Source organism: Hibiscus syriacus, unplaced genomic scaffold (genome assembly GCF_006381635.1).
Source record: "Hibiscus syriacus cultivar Baekdansim isolate YM2019G1 unplaced genomic scaffold, ASM638163v2 tig00111213_pilon, whole genome shotgun sequence".
Taxonomy (NCBI): domain Eukaryota; kingdom Viridiplantae; phylum Streptophyta; class Magnoliopsida; order Malvales; family Malvaceae; genus Hibiscus; species Hibiscus syriacus.
Genome location: NW_024063022.1, coordinates 5115737 through 5130910, shown reverse-complemented (window position 1 = coordinate 5130910; position 15174 = coordinate 5115737). Strand labels below are relative to the sequence as shown.

Below are 15174 nucleotides of genomic sequence, written 5' to 3'. Positions count from 1 at the left end.
TTGGTTAGAGGTCTTGGGGATACCTTAGGAGTGATTTAGGGGTCTTTAATCGAGAGAAACAGAGTTTTTTAGACTGATGGTATCGATATTATTCATGTAGTATCAATAATGTTCTATCGAATGGGCAAATTCAAATGGTTTTATGAGAGAAATATTGATACCCTTTCAAGGAGTATCAATACTGGTCATGAAGTAACAATACTGAGAATCCTAGTATCGATACTTAGGGCATGATCATATTCAAGTAGACCATTTTAGTATCGATATTCATAGGAGTATCGATACTGAGGGTAGAGTATTCATACTCTAGTAAGGGTATCGATACTAAGGTATTTTTCAGAAACATTGAATGTAATTTGGTACTGATACTCGGGGAAGTATCGATATCTTGGAAAATGGGAGTATCGGTACCATTGTGATTCACTTGGGCTATAAGCCTAACTTGAGTTGGGAAGATGAAAAAGGAGTTTTGAGTGGAGGGAAACCTTTCAAATAGCTTAAAGTGAAAACCCTAATAATTATGTGATAATATAAGATCTTAATAAGCTAAGATTCCATAAGACTTATGCCTCTGTGTGATGCTCAAGAAACGATGAAGACATCCAATCTAGTGCTTGGGCACTTTAAATGCTAGTTGGTTGTTGTGTTGACGTTATGTGACCCGGACACGTCTCGAGTACTCTAGAGGAGTAGACTAGTCGGGCAAGGTACCGATACTGTATGGTCGGGACCTAGCATGAGGTATTGGGGAGATGTGGTTTCTACAATGCTTAGTGACACCGAGCTACACCATGTTGCTTACTCTTGTTGTTGAGTGAATGCAATCAAATGTTCAAAACCATACTAGTCACATGCTTATATGTTGAATGCATTTAGTATAGTAGGGTTATTTGTATGGCATTGAACTTGTTAGCTCAGCGTATAAAATGTGTTTCTGTGTGTAGGTTCTTAGGTGTCAGTTGAGGATCTCATCGCCATATTCAAGATTTCCAAACTTGATCATCCATCAGAGTATGTCTCGAGTATTGTAGTGGGCATTAACTGTCATGGACCATTTGTGCAATATTTGAGTCGTAACCCTACTTTTAAACTTATGTATTTTGGAGACTATTTCGGGAACTCCCCCATATTTTGTAAATTCATATACTTATATTTTATTTCACCTTGAATTTATGTATGTGTTCAAATGATTCAAAAAAATGGTTATCCATTAAGTGGTTTTGTGTAATATTTTAATCCTCTAAATTTCAGGTTGAATCGGATTAGGGTGTTACATTTAGTGGTATTAGATTGTCAGGTTCAGTTTTATGTAATACCCATAGGTTAGAGTCGTTAGGTGTCAATGATGTAGTTGCCTCAAGAGTGTCAATCGTACTTAAATGTCTAGAAATGGTGATGATGAGTCTTTTCTTTTCTTGAAAACTCGTAGGTTATGGATGATGGTCTTTCCCATAGTTATGAGGGTTGTGAGGAGAGTCGTGCCTCTCTAGTATGAGACATGGGAGATGAATTCATTCCGACTCTAAGGATTTCCAAATTGAAGCAAGGATAGAAAAGGTGGTGTTCTTTAGAGACAGCACACAAGTGTTGAGGCACATCCTTAGGGCCATCCCTAGGACACTCATTCCACCCCAGTAGCTCTTCATGTATCCGTTATCAAGAGACTACGTCGCTACAAGACCACTGATTTTCTAGGTTCGGGTGATGATAACCTTGTAGTTGTCAAACAATGGCTTTTTAAGACCTTTCGCATCCTAAGACATCTTCATTTTACTTCCAACGGTAAGTTAAAGTGCATCACCACCTTATTGAAATTTGATGCAATAGATTGCTAGGAGACAGTAGAGTTGGCACAAGAGCCAAAGCAATCGATATGGGAGCTTTTCTTATCCGAGTTCATAGCAAAGTACATCGGTGTGGCCCACACGGATGATATAAGAGATCAATTTTTGCATTTGACCCAGGGTGATCACTCTGTGTGTGAGTATGAGAGTGAGTTCTTGTACTTGAGCAGTTATGCACCATAGTTGGTGGCGACCAAGGAACACCGCTGTAAGAGGTTCAGGGAGGGCATCTACTTAGATTCCCTCACCCATTTAGTAGCCAGCCCGTCTAAAGTATTCTCCAAGCTCACACGTAAGGCCAAGGCTATGGAGCCATTCTAGAGCACGAGAACCAGTCTTTCAAGTGGCACTTTAAGGCAGAGTCGTCGACCCCCAAACACCACCAAATTATCCTAAACTTTGTCCAAAAGGGCCAAAGAATCCTGAGGGTCGTGGAGACCTCAATCTTTTTAGTATTATAAGTCAGAATAGGGTCTACTCTATAGGCAGGGATTAGAAAGCCTTAGGAGACCGATAACTTCAACATCTATAGCAAGAACATATAGTTCATCCAGGACTATGCAACCCCCGACTTGTAGGCATTATGGTAGGAGACACTCGGGGGAGTGACATAGAGTCTCGAAAGCATGCTATGAATGTGGATCTCTTAAGCACCTTATCAGAGATTGCCTTGAGGCAAAGAGCATAGAACCATTAGTTGTTAATAAATTTACTCAGATGGTTTAAAGGGGTTGGGGATCATTCTAGAGAGGCATTGGTTTAGTTTCCAGATAATAGAACAGAGGTACCGCTAGATCCATAGCCAGTCCTAAGGTTAGGGTTATCTCCCATCAGTATACAGTCTGAGTTTAAGAGGATTATGAGGTTGTCAATGTCATCTCAGGTATCTTTACAAGTTTTGGTATGTATGTTAATACTTTAGTAGACCCGAGGTCAACCCACTCATATATTTGCCATGATTTTATCAATGAGAAAGATATCTTAGCTAAGGACCTCGAGGTTAAGGTTTGAGTCTCAATTCCTCCAGGGTTAGATGAGGTAGTGGACAAAGTCCAACATAGGTGTCTGATAGAGATCCTAGGGCAGACCTTTCTGGCAGATCTAATGGTGCTACTATTTTAGGAGTTTGATATGATCCTAGGAATGGAATGGTTATTCGAACATGATGCAAGTTTGAGGTCTAGGGTTAGACAACTTAAACTTTGGAAACCGGATAACACCAATATCGTGATGGCTAATTTTAGGAGTTTCTTTATTTTTTTCCAATTCTTTTATTTTTCTTTTAATGTCAAGCATGAATTCTATCATGCCTGACTAATTTTTCAATAAATCGGATGCTGAAGCTATGACTCAATCCAATCTTGTGAGAATAAAAAAGGTACGTAATTTCTTTAGATTGTGTTATTGAATTTTTGGCAAACCAAGGAAGGCAATTGACCTTTCTTCAACATCTCGACATCTTCAATCCAAGAAGTGAACATTGGCTTGATTGACATTGCGATCTACATTTGGGGAGGAGAATCGAATTGTAGCAAGTTCAATTCCCTAAGAACAAACTTAACGACGATCTGCTAAGGGAAATCAAGATTGAGTTCAATTCTCATTGAGATACCATAATTCTAGCTCGAGCTTTTTCTATTCCTGAACCAGTACCAGTGTTAATCCAAACAAGGGTTGTATTCCATGGATTGACTTTCGAATATCAGTTCACCAGAGAGAAGAGTAAGTTATAAGGGTTGGGCCTTGTAGACTGTAATCAAAAAATATATAAGGTAAAATCTATTTCAGTGATTAAGACAGGATTGAGGCAAAGTAAAGTTGGAAGCTATTTTTCAATAATTATCTTTTCTATAATTTACTTTTATCACTTTAGTTATTTAATTTTAGTTTAATTGATTATTCCCAAACCCTTTATTTTTAGTTATTTGATTTTACATGTTTCTTGGTTAGAATCAAATTAAATTAGAAACAGATATTTCCAGAGTCCCTGTAGATTGACTCATCTTCTCACTATTCTACTTATATTATTTCTTTAGATTAAGGATAATTTATTTGACAGGAAAATGACGCTTGTCAAGGATTAGCCACCTTCTATGAAAAATATTAGGTCGTTTCTCTAGTACACTTATTAGAATCCTGAGGAAAGAGGGTTAAACATATATACACTATTGTATACACTCTTTGTAGACAGATCAATGACTTCGGTGGATGAAGGGATTAGTTGTGTGTTATGGGTTCACCCTAATCTTAGAAAGTTCAAGATTTGTTCAATTATCTAAAAGAAGAATTACTCATCATCACCATGTACTAGTTCCATATATGTTCATTAGTTCTGAAGCAACTAATCTCGTCATTCTTCTTCTCGTGTTTTAACTTCAATGCTCTCATTTTTATGAAAGAGTTCTTTCGCATTAGTGGGGCAATGTTGGTAATGCTTAAATTTAAAATCATTTTTAATGCTACTTTATTTGTTTGTTATCAAAATTTGAATTGGATATTTACCAGCTATTATAGTTGTTTAATTACTGTTTTTTTGCAGCTTTAATGGCATTTATTTGCAACTATTATAGCTGCTTAATTATTGTCGTTACAATAGCTTAATTACAATTTAATTGCAATTGAATTCTTTTGTTTTTGTTGGTATTTTTAGCCTATAAATATAAATTATTTTTAACATTTTAATGTTACGAAAATGAATTTTATCTCATATTCTTCCAAAGTTTTTATTTTCTCTTTAAAATGTCGTCTAAGTCCACTCCATTTTCCGGGTATACAAGATTTGGAGAGCCGTGCCAACCTCGGGGGGACATTCGTCTATTGTAGCGATTACACACATCAGGGTGAATTCGTTTCTAAGGCAGTGGATTGCCACGACACGTTTATTGTTCTATTTGTTTACTATTTATTTGTTTTATATTTTTCAACCAATGCCTCGTTTTGCAGCAATCTATTTTCCAACATTTTATGCCCTAGTAATTTTGATTTTTTTTAAAAAAATTAAAAAATATATTATGTTTATAAAAAGCCATATTTTTCTAAAATTACAAAACCCTAAATCCCTAAAAATATAAATCACTAACCCTAACCTCCTTTACCGATCATGACCACCATCCTTGATGTTGTCCTTATTGTCTCCATTGTTAGTCATCCTTGTCCATGTCGTCATGGTTGTCTTCAGAGTTTTTTGATAGCTTTAATTTTGTGATTTTGGTATTATTTTTGTTAGGTTTAAATCATCGATTAGAGGTTCTTCGGGTGGTTGTGTCATCAATGGCAATTCGATCGAGTGGAGGTTTGTTGACGGCAACGATGGCGAACAGGGGTGGTCGACTTTAGGTATAGGGATTGAAATAAATGTTTTCAAAGTTTGGAGTTTTTTTAAGATTTCCAAAAGTTTTGGATTTTTTAAATAAAATTATATTTTTAAGTTTTTTTATTTTAAATAATTTTTTAAAAATTATTAAAACGTGACACGTATCCTAAAATGGTAATGTTTATAACGTTAAGCACCTAGATGATTTAAAAGTAAAAGTTTGGGTACCTACAGTGGCAAAGCCACAACTTTGTGAGGGTGAAATCTAAATTTTCTTCGATTAGTTATTTATTTTATGCATGATGCCCACCTAAAATTTTATTTACACCCATCTCATTTTAAAAAATTATATTGTTAATATATGTGTGACCACCAAAAAAATATTTTTGAATCCTCCACCGGGCACCTATCTGGGAAAAACAGTGTAGTTTGGACACTTATTTATAATTAAGCCTATTTAATATTCCAATTTTATAAAAAATATTAATTAGTGTTGGGTATTGATTGAAAACGAGAAATATGAGAAAGGAAAGGAATCCCACATTATTTAGGGACATAGAAGTATAATTTCTATATTGGAAACGTACTTCGTGCACCTGATAAGGTTTTTAACAGTCCAATTTCGCCTGCATCGGAGGACTAAGAACTCAACATATAGGAAAACATCAAGTATTATTCTCTTATACGCAATTTATCAAACATTTGTTTATGAACATACCAAAGTGTAATCACCATTTTTCAAACTAAATCGAAGAGCCCAACCAGAACCCATACATAACCAAACCCCAAACCGAAATCAAATCGGGACAAACCAAACCCGACCCCAGCCCAAATCTAACCCTAATTTGTTAGGGTCTTTCAGCCCTAGTCGCCGTCACCGTTTTCCCCAATCAACTGATGTCGCCCCTTTCACCCACTCCTTGGCCACCGCTACTGTCACCGATCGGAGCCCTACAGTATCAGAAATGCAGATCATCACACAAAGCAACCACAGACCAAGTCTACACGCAAACATGATTATCTCTGTTTTTTAATCATTCGAAAAGAGCAAACAAGCAAAAAGGGTTGTAACTGGGGCTTATTTAAACCTCGAACAAAACATGAAACATGGTCATTTTTTTTCCTCTCGGTTTTTCGAGAAAAAATAATAAAAAGCAAGAAATAAAAAAATTAGAAGCAACTTTTTAATCCTTTTATTTATTTTCCTAAATACTACTTTCAAACCGAAAATAAATGAAAAAATCTACCAAGGAGAGGAGTATTTTTTGAACAAGAGGCAAGAAGTAAAAGAGAGGAGCAACTTAGTTTGCATGTGGGATCGTCGGGTATCCGAGGGGTCGCCGGAGCCGAGGGATTTTCTTCAGATCTATGGCAATAGGGGAAGATTTTGGCCAATCGGGGCTCGGATCCTTTCTCGGGGAGGAGAGTGGCGTCGAACGGTGGTCGCGTCTCATTTTTCTATCACCGACGATCGGCGGACGCCGTCGATCAGCGACGGCTTTCACGGTGGAGCTCTCCACCAGCTCCTGGAGAAACGTAGAGAGAAGTGAGAGAACTTACAGAAGAGAGAGAGAGAGTGAAGAAAGGAAATGGGTATTTATAGCGCAGACCAAACGACGTCGTTTCAGCCCCCGTATGTGCGTGTTGACTCAAAGGGTCTAATCCTTTCCGAAATCCTTAACTTCTCATGCGTTTATACTTTAGTCACTTGTTTAAGGATTAATTGCTTATTAATTTAGAATATTTGTCCTTATTCTGTTATTTTTCTATTTTATGTTCTTATGCTAACTTTTGTTACATTTCTTTCCAGGTCCCTGTACGTTTCCCATTTTTTACAAAGCAGTCACATGTCCATCCTTTTTATTATTCTACTTAAATGCATGTACTTAGGCTGTAAGTTTACATTTAATTAATGTTGCTAGTTAAAATTTATGGGTTATTCACTATAAGATCCCCCTACTTTAGGCGTGAATTTCCAGTTTGGTCATTATTTTCCTCCTTTTTTAATTATTGTGAATTTGACTTATTAATTTGATTTTATTTTGTTTGTCACTTATTTACATTTTCGTTATTTTTATTTGTGCATTTATTTTTCAGTATTTACATTATAATCCTTTAAATTTCAGCTTGTATTTTATGTATTGATTTTATTTAATCCTTGTATTCTGATTTCTTGCATTGTTGTCCTTTTGTTTTATGCTTTAATTTTGGCTCTGTGTTTTTAATTTATTGCAATTTTAATCCATATATACTTTGCCTTTTTTTTATTATTTATTTTATATGTTTATTGTTTATTTTAAATTGGTTATTTTAGTTTTATTTAGTTAGTTTTTACACGATTTGTTCTTAGATTAGATTAACCCTCGAATCGAAGTTAGAAATTAGGATGACAATCTAGTTTAACTAGGGAGCAATTCGAGTCGAGTTTTCGTATAAGATGTCCGATTACTCGAATCAATTGCTCGACTTTTAAAATTTATCAATAATTAATATTTTCTAAAAAAACTTTAGGTTTAATAATTTAGATAAAAATTAGCTTTTAAATTAGTCCTCAACTTTAGTAATTATTAATTTAGGTTCTTAAACTTTTAAGTCTTTTAGAACTCGATATTTTAGTTCTTGACTTTTTAATCCCCGAATTTTGATTAGAGCTTTAATATTGACATAATTAAATAGGTTAAACAGAGCATCCACTTTTAGTTGGATTTCAAACTAGTCTTGTAATTTAGTGAATAATTCAAGTTGGCCCTCACCTAAATGCTCGAGGGACCATCTCGATATTCGATTCGATAATTGATTAAAATCAAATAGGGTTAATATTAGAGTCTACATTTAGGTTTAATCCCCTAGGTTCCTTTATTTTTATAATTTGATACCTTAAGCTAGAAAGAAACCTTTGATTTACCTTAGCTTAATTAGAATTAAATAAATAAAAAATTTGATTGCATTGCTTTTTTTAAACCTAAGGCAATGTTCACTTATTAGCGAATTAATGGTACATCTCCCGCAAGTGGGGTGACTACTGGTGATTCTCGAAATAGGTCGACATCCTTTTCAAAACCGCATCATATTTTCTAAAATTAAGACAATGATCGGTTATTAGGCACAATAGTTGATCTCCCGCATTTACGCTTGGGAGCGAATGCTATCGGTCTCAATAAACGAATACCCTTTTTAACTTTTTGAATCCGTAATGATTTTTAAATTAAATAAAGATCGAACTCAAATTTTCCGATTTTAAATATAGGGCAATCAACTTGGTACCAATTTTTGGGCGCTTGTGGGATGCTAATCCTTCTCCACGCGTAATTGACTCTCAAACCCAATTTCTGGATTTTCGCTGACCTTAAAACTCGATATTTTGATAAAAATAAAATGTTTTATTAAAATCGTTATGTTTTTACGGTGTTCCAATCGCACCTTAAATTATTGGTGACGACTCCTCACATTTCAAAACATTTTTCAAAAAAAAAAACTTCCGAGTCGGTATCAATATTTCCCCGCCCGGTGAAAACAATGTCGATACAAAGGTATGGTTCAACATGGAGGAAAGCATTTCCCAACAGTATTTACCTTTTAATTTCTGTCTTTTTATCCCTTGTTGGCTATTAATTGACCGTACCAATTTCTGTCCTTTCGTCTTTATATTATGTGCTCTAATTAGCCAACACTTTCAGCTATCCTCCTCAAATGGATGACAGTTTGAACTGTACAGACTAATTCAGAGAGACGGAAACATTTTGAAGCGCTTCATGAGATCGAGTTCATCGACACTCCACTCCACATAGTTGCAAAAGAAGGGTGCATTGGATTTGCAATGGAGATCATGAACTTGAAGCCATCATTCGCCAGGAAGCTAAACCAACATGGTTTGAGCCCCATCCACATTGCTGTTAAAAAAGGTCATAAAGAGATGGTGCTTCTGTTCATCGAAATCAATAAAGATCTTGTTCGTGTGAAAGGAAAAAAGGGCGAGACTCCTTTCATTACATCAGTAAAATTGATAACCGATATGTGCTGTTGGATACTTTTCTTGAAGCTTGTCTTGATTGTATCCGAGATGTCACGACTCAGAATTGTACCTCTTTGCACATCGCAGTGAAAAACAAGAGATTCGATGTTTTCGAAATCCTAATCCGAATGCTTAGGAAGAAAGACTATTATCGAGAAGTAAAGAACCAGAAGGACGAAGATGGCAACACTGTGCTACACATAGCTGCCGGCGACAATCTCCATCCACTCTATACATATATATTTTTCGGTAAAGTACACAAATAGTTCTCCGATTTTAAGGCACTGCTTTGTTGAATCTCTGACTATTAAAAGTTATAAAATGGTCACCGACTGTAGGATTCTGGTTTGTTCAGTCTCTGACTATTAAAAGTTATAAAACGATCATTTGACTATTCAAATATTCCAAACTCATCTTTTTTCGTTAAAAAATTGACGGTCGTCTGAGCTAGACGTTGACCTTTTAACTGAGATATGATAAAATCTAATCCTAGAACCGTTTGGGTTGTTTTTTTATGGATCGAATCTCCGTTTACATTATGTTATTGAGTTAGTGCTTGAAAACAATGATGGTGCAAATAGTCATCATAAAATATGATTTTATTATATCTTAGTAATTAGGTTAACGTCCAACTTAGACAATCATCAATTTTTTAGTGAAATAACGAGTTTATAACATATAAATAGTTGGGTAACTATTTTTTAGTTTTTAATAGTCTGGGGATTCAACAAAGAAGAGTCCAATAATTGAGGGACCATTTGTATACTATAACCTAAATCCTTTTGTAATTTAACCTAAATCCTCTTGTATTTAGTGGTTAACTGATAATGGCCTGTGTTTGCATCTAACTAGGTGCTCAAACTTCTATTGGAATGCAAGGCAGATAAGAATGTGGCTAATCAGGATGGTTTGATAGCGTTAGATCTGGCACAAAAGCATAATAACAAAGAATGCATTAATATTTTGCGTAGTTGCTTTTGTCCAAGAGTTTCAGACTTTCACTATAAGTTGAAGAAACAGATTGTCGACTACATGATCATGGCATCGTCGCTGTTTTCCTACGATACCGATAATATTTCAGGCGACGACCGCAATGCCTTGCTATTAATTCTAGGATTGCTTCTAACCGCAACCTACCAAGCCACTCTCAGCCCGCCTATGGCTGTTTTACCGATAAAACCTCCTGGATATCCACCGATGCCGTCGGAGTTCATGACGCAGTCAAAATGGGGATATCAATCATGCATAAATCTATCTTTCTCTTGTTCTTCATCCCGACCTATATCGTCTTCCTCGTCGCATTTTTCCTAACGTTATCCCTCCTTAAACCTTTCTCCCTCGGTTTCAGGATTGCACTTCAGATACGGTTCGTATTCCTAGCAATATGCTTCGTCCAATTCATATTTCTGATTGCTCCACCCCAGTTAACATTCAAGGTCATCATGATATTTTCGATATTGTTCATCGCATTGGCAGTGCTCATGTTCGCTGCTCACCGAGTTCCGAAACTCGGTGTTTCGATCGTAGGGTGCTATTTGTCACCTGCAGTTCTGTTTGTTCTTAGTTTACAGAACATTCATTTTATTTTCTTGGCGTTTATAATTCAAGGATGCTGGTTTTTTTGTTTTTATGCATGATGAATTCTGGGAAGGGGCCATCTTAGTCGTAGGATATTGTTTCTTCATCATTGTTGTGTTCACGGGGACTAATGTTCCACACTTGTTGTATTCAAGTTCAATCTTAGGATGCTGGTTAGTCCTTAATGCATGTCAGTTTTATATAAAGCAGTGTTGTAAACGACGTGATATCTAAACGCTTTATGTTTACTCTTAGATATTGATGAAACAAATGTATAGCAAAGAATAAATACGAATGCATGATTTTATGTTATGAGGTAAATTTACCATCGTTCTCTTCTTTTCTTTTTCTGCTTATTTCAAATATTTCACTGTTTTTTCTGTTCGTTTGTTATTTAAACGAACGAATATGAACGAACACAAACAAATTAAATTCTTTAACGATGGAACACAAACAAGAAATTTTATTTATTTGGTAGTTTGTGTTCGTTCGTTTATTCAGTTAAAATTAAACGATCATGAACATACTTTTATTCGTGTTCGTTCGATTCGTTTACAGGCCTACAAATCTATTTAATTTCATTATGTGTAGATGTAACTAGGTTAAAGATAAAAAAATTCGAAAATGATAGAATTAATAATCAATGCCACTAATGGCAATTTGCCACTTAAGAAATTATCTAATTAGGTATTGAATGTAAATTATCGGAGTTTGATTCGATTAAAACTAATTCATTGACCTAAAATAGGTTGAAGAGAGAACGTGGATTGTATCATAAAATTACTATTTAATCCCTATTTTTTCTTCGAACTAAAATTTGAGGGTTGTATGAATGGAGACTAATATTGGAAATGGTTAGTGAACTATTATAGAAACTCTCTATAATTTTCCCTCCAATCATATTCCCTTTGCATTTCTTCTTTTGGTTGATTGCATTACAGCTATGATCACATGTAAAGGTACGTTTATGGGGGAATTGGATTGGGGTCGAGTCTATGTACAATATTAACATTATATTGTTTTAGCTAATTAATCTATTGACTATTGTGTGAATTAAGATATGGTTTTCAAGGCATGTTCCGAAGCTATTGGCATGAAATAAAACTGGGTAAAGTACACAAATAGTCTCCCGATTATTAGGTTCTGTTTTATTAAGTCCATCGATTATTAAAAGTTACAAAATGATCACTCGATTATTTATTATGTTCCAAACTTATCATTTTCTGTTAAAAAATGGGGGTTGTCTAAATTGGACGTAAACATTATGGTTGAGATATGATAGTCGTTTGAGATTCTGATATCAGATTTTATCATATCACAATCAGGAAGTTAACGTTCAGCTCAGAATACCATCAACTTTTAGTAGAAAAATATGAGTTTGGGACATAGGAAAAGTTAGGTGACTGTTTTGTAACTTTAGATAGTCGAAAGACTCAACAACGAAACACTATATAATCAAAAAAACTATTTTGTAACTTTTAATGGTCGAAAAAATATATCTTGCATACCACGACTCAATCCATGACCTAAGAAGATCAACATTCCTTTTTATCATTGTCTCCACTTAATAGGTTCATTAATGATGTGAATTTAAATATAAGTGATTATTCATTTTATTATTATTTATGAATTTAATCATTAATAATTTAAATAATAAAGTAAATTACATTAATAATCATTGAACTTACGATACTTTTCTCTTAAGTTACTGAAATTAAATTTTTTTTATTAGTCATTGTCGATAAGAAAAAAATTCATTTTGGTAATTGGATTATTAAACTATTAAAAATAATACAAATTTTATATAATCAATTTGAGTTGATTATAAAAAGATATCTTTATCTTTTGATCATTAAAAGCACACATATTTTATAGACATAGTTATTAGAACTCTTAACATTTGAAGAGAAAAACATTTCTCTTTAATCAACAAAATCCTGATTAAATCGCTCTATGGGTTCGCACCATCAAATATTTTTTGATATACGGTTAAGAAAAGATGTTATCAGTTTTGTTATGTTTTTTTAATAAAATCGATAAAAAATTACTAAAAATATTATTATTTCTACCTAAAATATTATTGAACGTTTTACCGAGTCTGGTAATATATTCGATAAAATGTTACCTAAAATATTATTTTTCTACCTGATATACTATCAAACCCGATAAAGCGTCCAATAATAATAAAATCGATAGAAATAATAATGTTTCCGGTAATTTTTTACCTATTCCATTAAAAAAAATAATAACAAAACCGCTAAAGTATTTTCTTAACCGTATATTAAATTGTGGAAGACTTCCCTACAAAAAAAAATAACATTTTAATATTATTTTTTTTCATATTAAAAAACAAAAACCCAGGAAGAATCAAGAACAGCTACTAAAGTACAAAGAGAAACATGCATACAATCACCAAGAAAACCATATACATACACAAGTATATATATCTCACCCTGAAACTCTTGGCTTAATCGTTGCTTTCAAGGCGTTCTTCATCACTACGGTAAACTCCAATTTCCCACTAAAATCTACCTTCCCATTAACCGGATAAGCACTCCACTCAAATTCTTGAACCATTTTGGCCATCATCAGGTGAACATGCACCGTCGCCATCCCCAAACCAGGGCAAATCCTTCTCCCCACGCCGAACGGCATCATTTTCACCCCTCTCACCCCCGTTATATCAGCCTCCTCTTTCCCTAAATAAAATCTATCCGGGTCGAACTTTTCCGGGTCGGTCCACATCGTCGGGTCGTCGCTGATCCCCGGCAGGAATATCTCCAGGTTCGCATCCGTCGGTATGTCGTATCCTCCTAATTTTGCTTCTTCCTCAACAGCTGCGTGAGTGAGTGAAAAGTACGTGGGTGGGTGTTTCCGTAGCAGTTCTTTGACTACCGCTTGTAAGTAGGTGAGTCTTTCGATATCGGCTTCCTCTACTTTCCGATCACCGACCGTGGATTGAATTTCGTCGAACAGTTTGGACTGCATATCTGGGTTTTCGATCAGCTGTGCGATTCCCCATTCGATCGCGGTTGCAGTGGTATCGGTTCCGCCGTTGAGGAACTCGGAGCAAAGCGTGACGATCTCTGAATCGGACGGTGGTGATTTTCTTCCTTCAACTTTGAGATCGAAAAGGGTGTCGAGGTACGAAAACGACATGACGGATCGATCCGAACCCGAGTTTAAAAGAGCTTCACGGCGTTTCTCGATGAACTGGACGATGTAATCTATTTGCTCTTTACGAACTCGGAGCGCTCGCTTGCGTTGCTTGTAGAAAAACGGGCTTAAAATGGGAAGATAATCATCGATTCTTGGAGTGACTGTGATCAAAACAGCTTTCATTACTTCATCCATTTTCTCGACAGTTTCTTCATCCATTTCGATGCCGAAACACATGGCTAAGAGTATGCAAAACACCGCGAAACGAGCGTTTTTCAGCACCGAGACGACGCCGTCGTTGGCATCGGCTTCGGCTTTGAGACGGTCGATGAGTTTATCCATTGCATGCTCTCTAACAGTCCGAAACTCTTTGAGTTTACTTGAGCTAAGCATGTTTTGAACCATGTTCCGCCTGAGGGACCGCCACACGGGGCCGTAAACGGCGGCGTTGACGGTGAACTTGTTGCAGCTAAAGATGTTTCGAGTGGGATTTTCCCGTGGCCGGCTGGCGAAGAGTGCACTCTTCTCGATAAACGCTTCGTGGCAGAGCTTGGCGTCGCTGAGTACAATCAGGGTTCGAGTGCCCATCCTGAGAGTGAAAATGGGTCCATATCGGCGACGAAGATCATCGACGTATTCAAAGAAGGGTTTCCCAGAGCGAGAAGCTTGAAAAAGATTGCCGACGACAGGCAAACCAGGGGGACCCGGAGGTAGGTTAAGGCGTTTGGCTCTTGATTTGCAAGAAAGGATCAAAATCAGGCATGAAATTACGAATGCAAAGAGATTGTACATAAAAGCAGTCATTTTCGAGATGAAACTGCAAGGATAAAGATTAGCTGAGAGATTAGTATAAAAAGGGAGAGGCGCATGAAATTGCAGGTAGGGTTCCATTAAAGCCTGCACATGGAAGGTCCCATTAATGGCCGAGCTGCAAAGAAACCACCTAAAAGCAAAATGAATGCAAAAGAAGGAAATTTGTGAAAACGAATTTATTACATGCGACTACTCTTCTTTCAGTTCATAAATTTGGGAAATTTACACTTCTTCAACGTGTAGATCTATGGCCTATTTACTACATCATTTGCCTGTAATATTTCCTTTTTAACACCCGTTGATTAATATTTCTCAAAATAGCATCTTTTGGCTGACGCATTTTCGCGGACACGTTTTTACGGGATTCTAATGACTCGGATATCACGTCTTCCATTAAATGTTATAAATGCCACCATCTATTTTTCCCCAACTACCCCTCCTCCTCCCCTATATAA

At 35.8% G+C, this 15174-nt stretch overlaps 1 protein-coding gene across 1 annotated transcript; it reads right to left on the bottom strand.

Annotated features, from left to right (window-relative positions):
• Positions 1 to 13134: 13134 nt before the first annotated feature.
• On the bottom strand, positions 13135 to 14725 carry LOC120156102 (cytochrome P450 77A4-like). The gene has a single exon (XM_039167519.1). The coding sequence runs from the start codon at positions 14708 to 14710 to the stop codon at positions 13196 to 13198; it is 1515 nt and encodes a 504-aa protein (XP_039023450.1). The 5' UTR covers positions 14711 to 14725; the 3' UTR covers positions 13135 to 13195.
• Positions 14726 to 15174: the final 449 nt, after the last annotated feature.

Excerpts from the sequence above, each read along its gene's own strand:
- LOC120156102 (XM_039167519.1), bottom strand. The coding sequence starts at position 14,710 with ATGACTGCTTTTATGTACAATCTCTTTGCATTCGTAATTTCATGCCTG.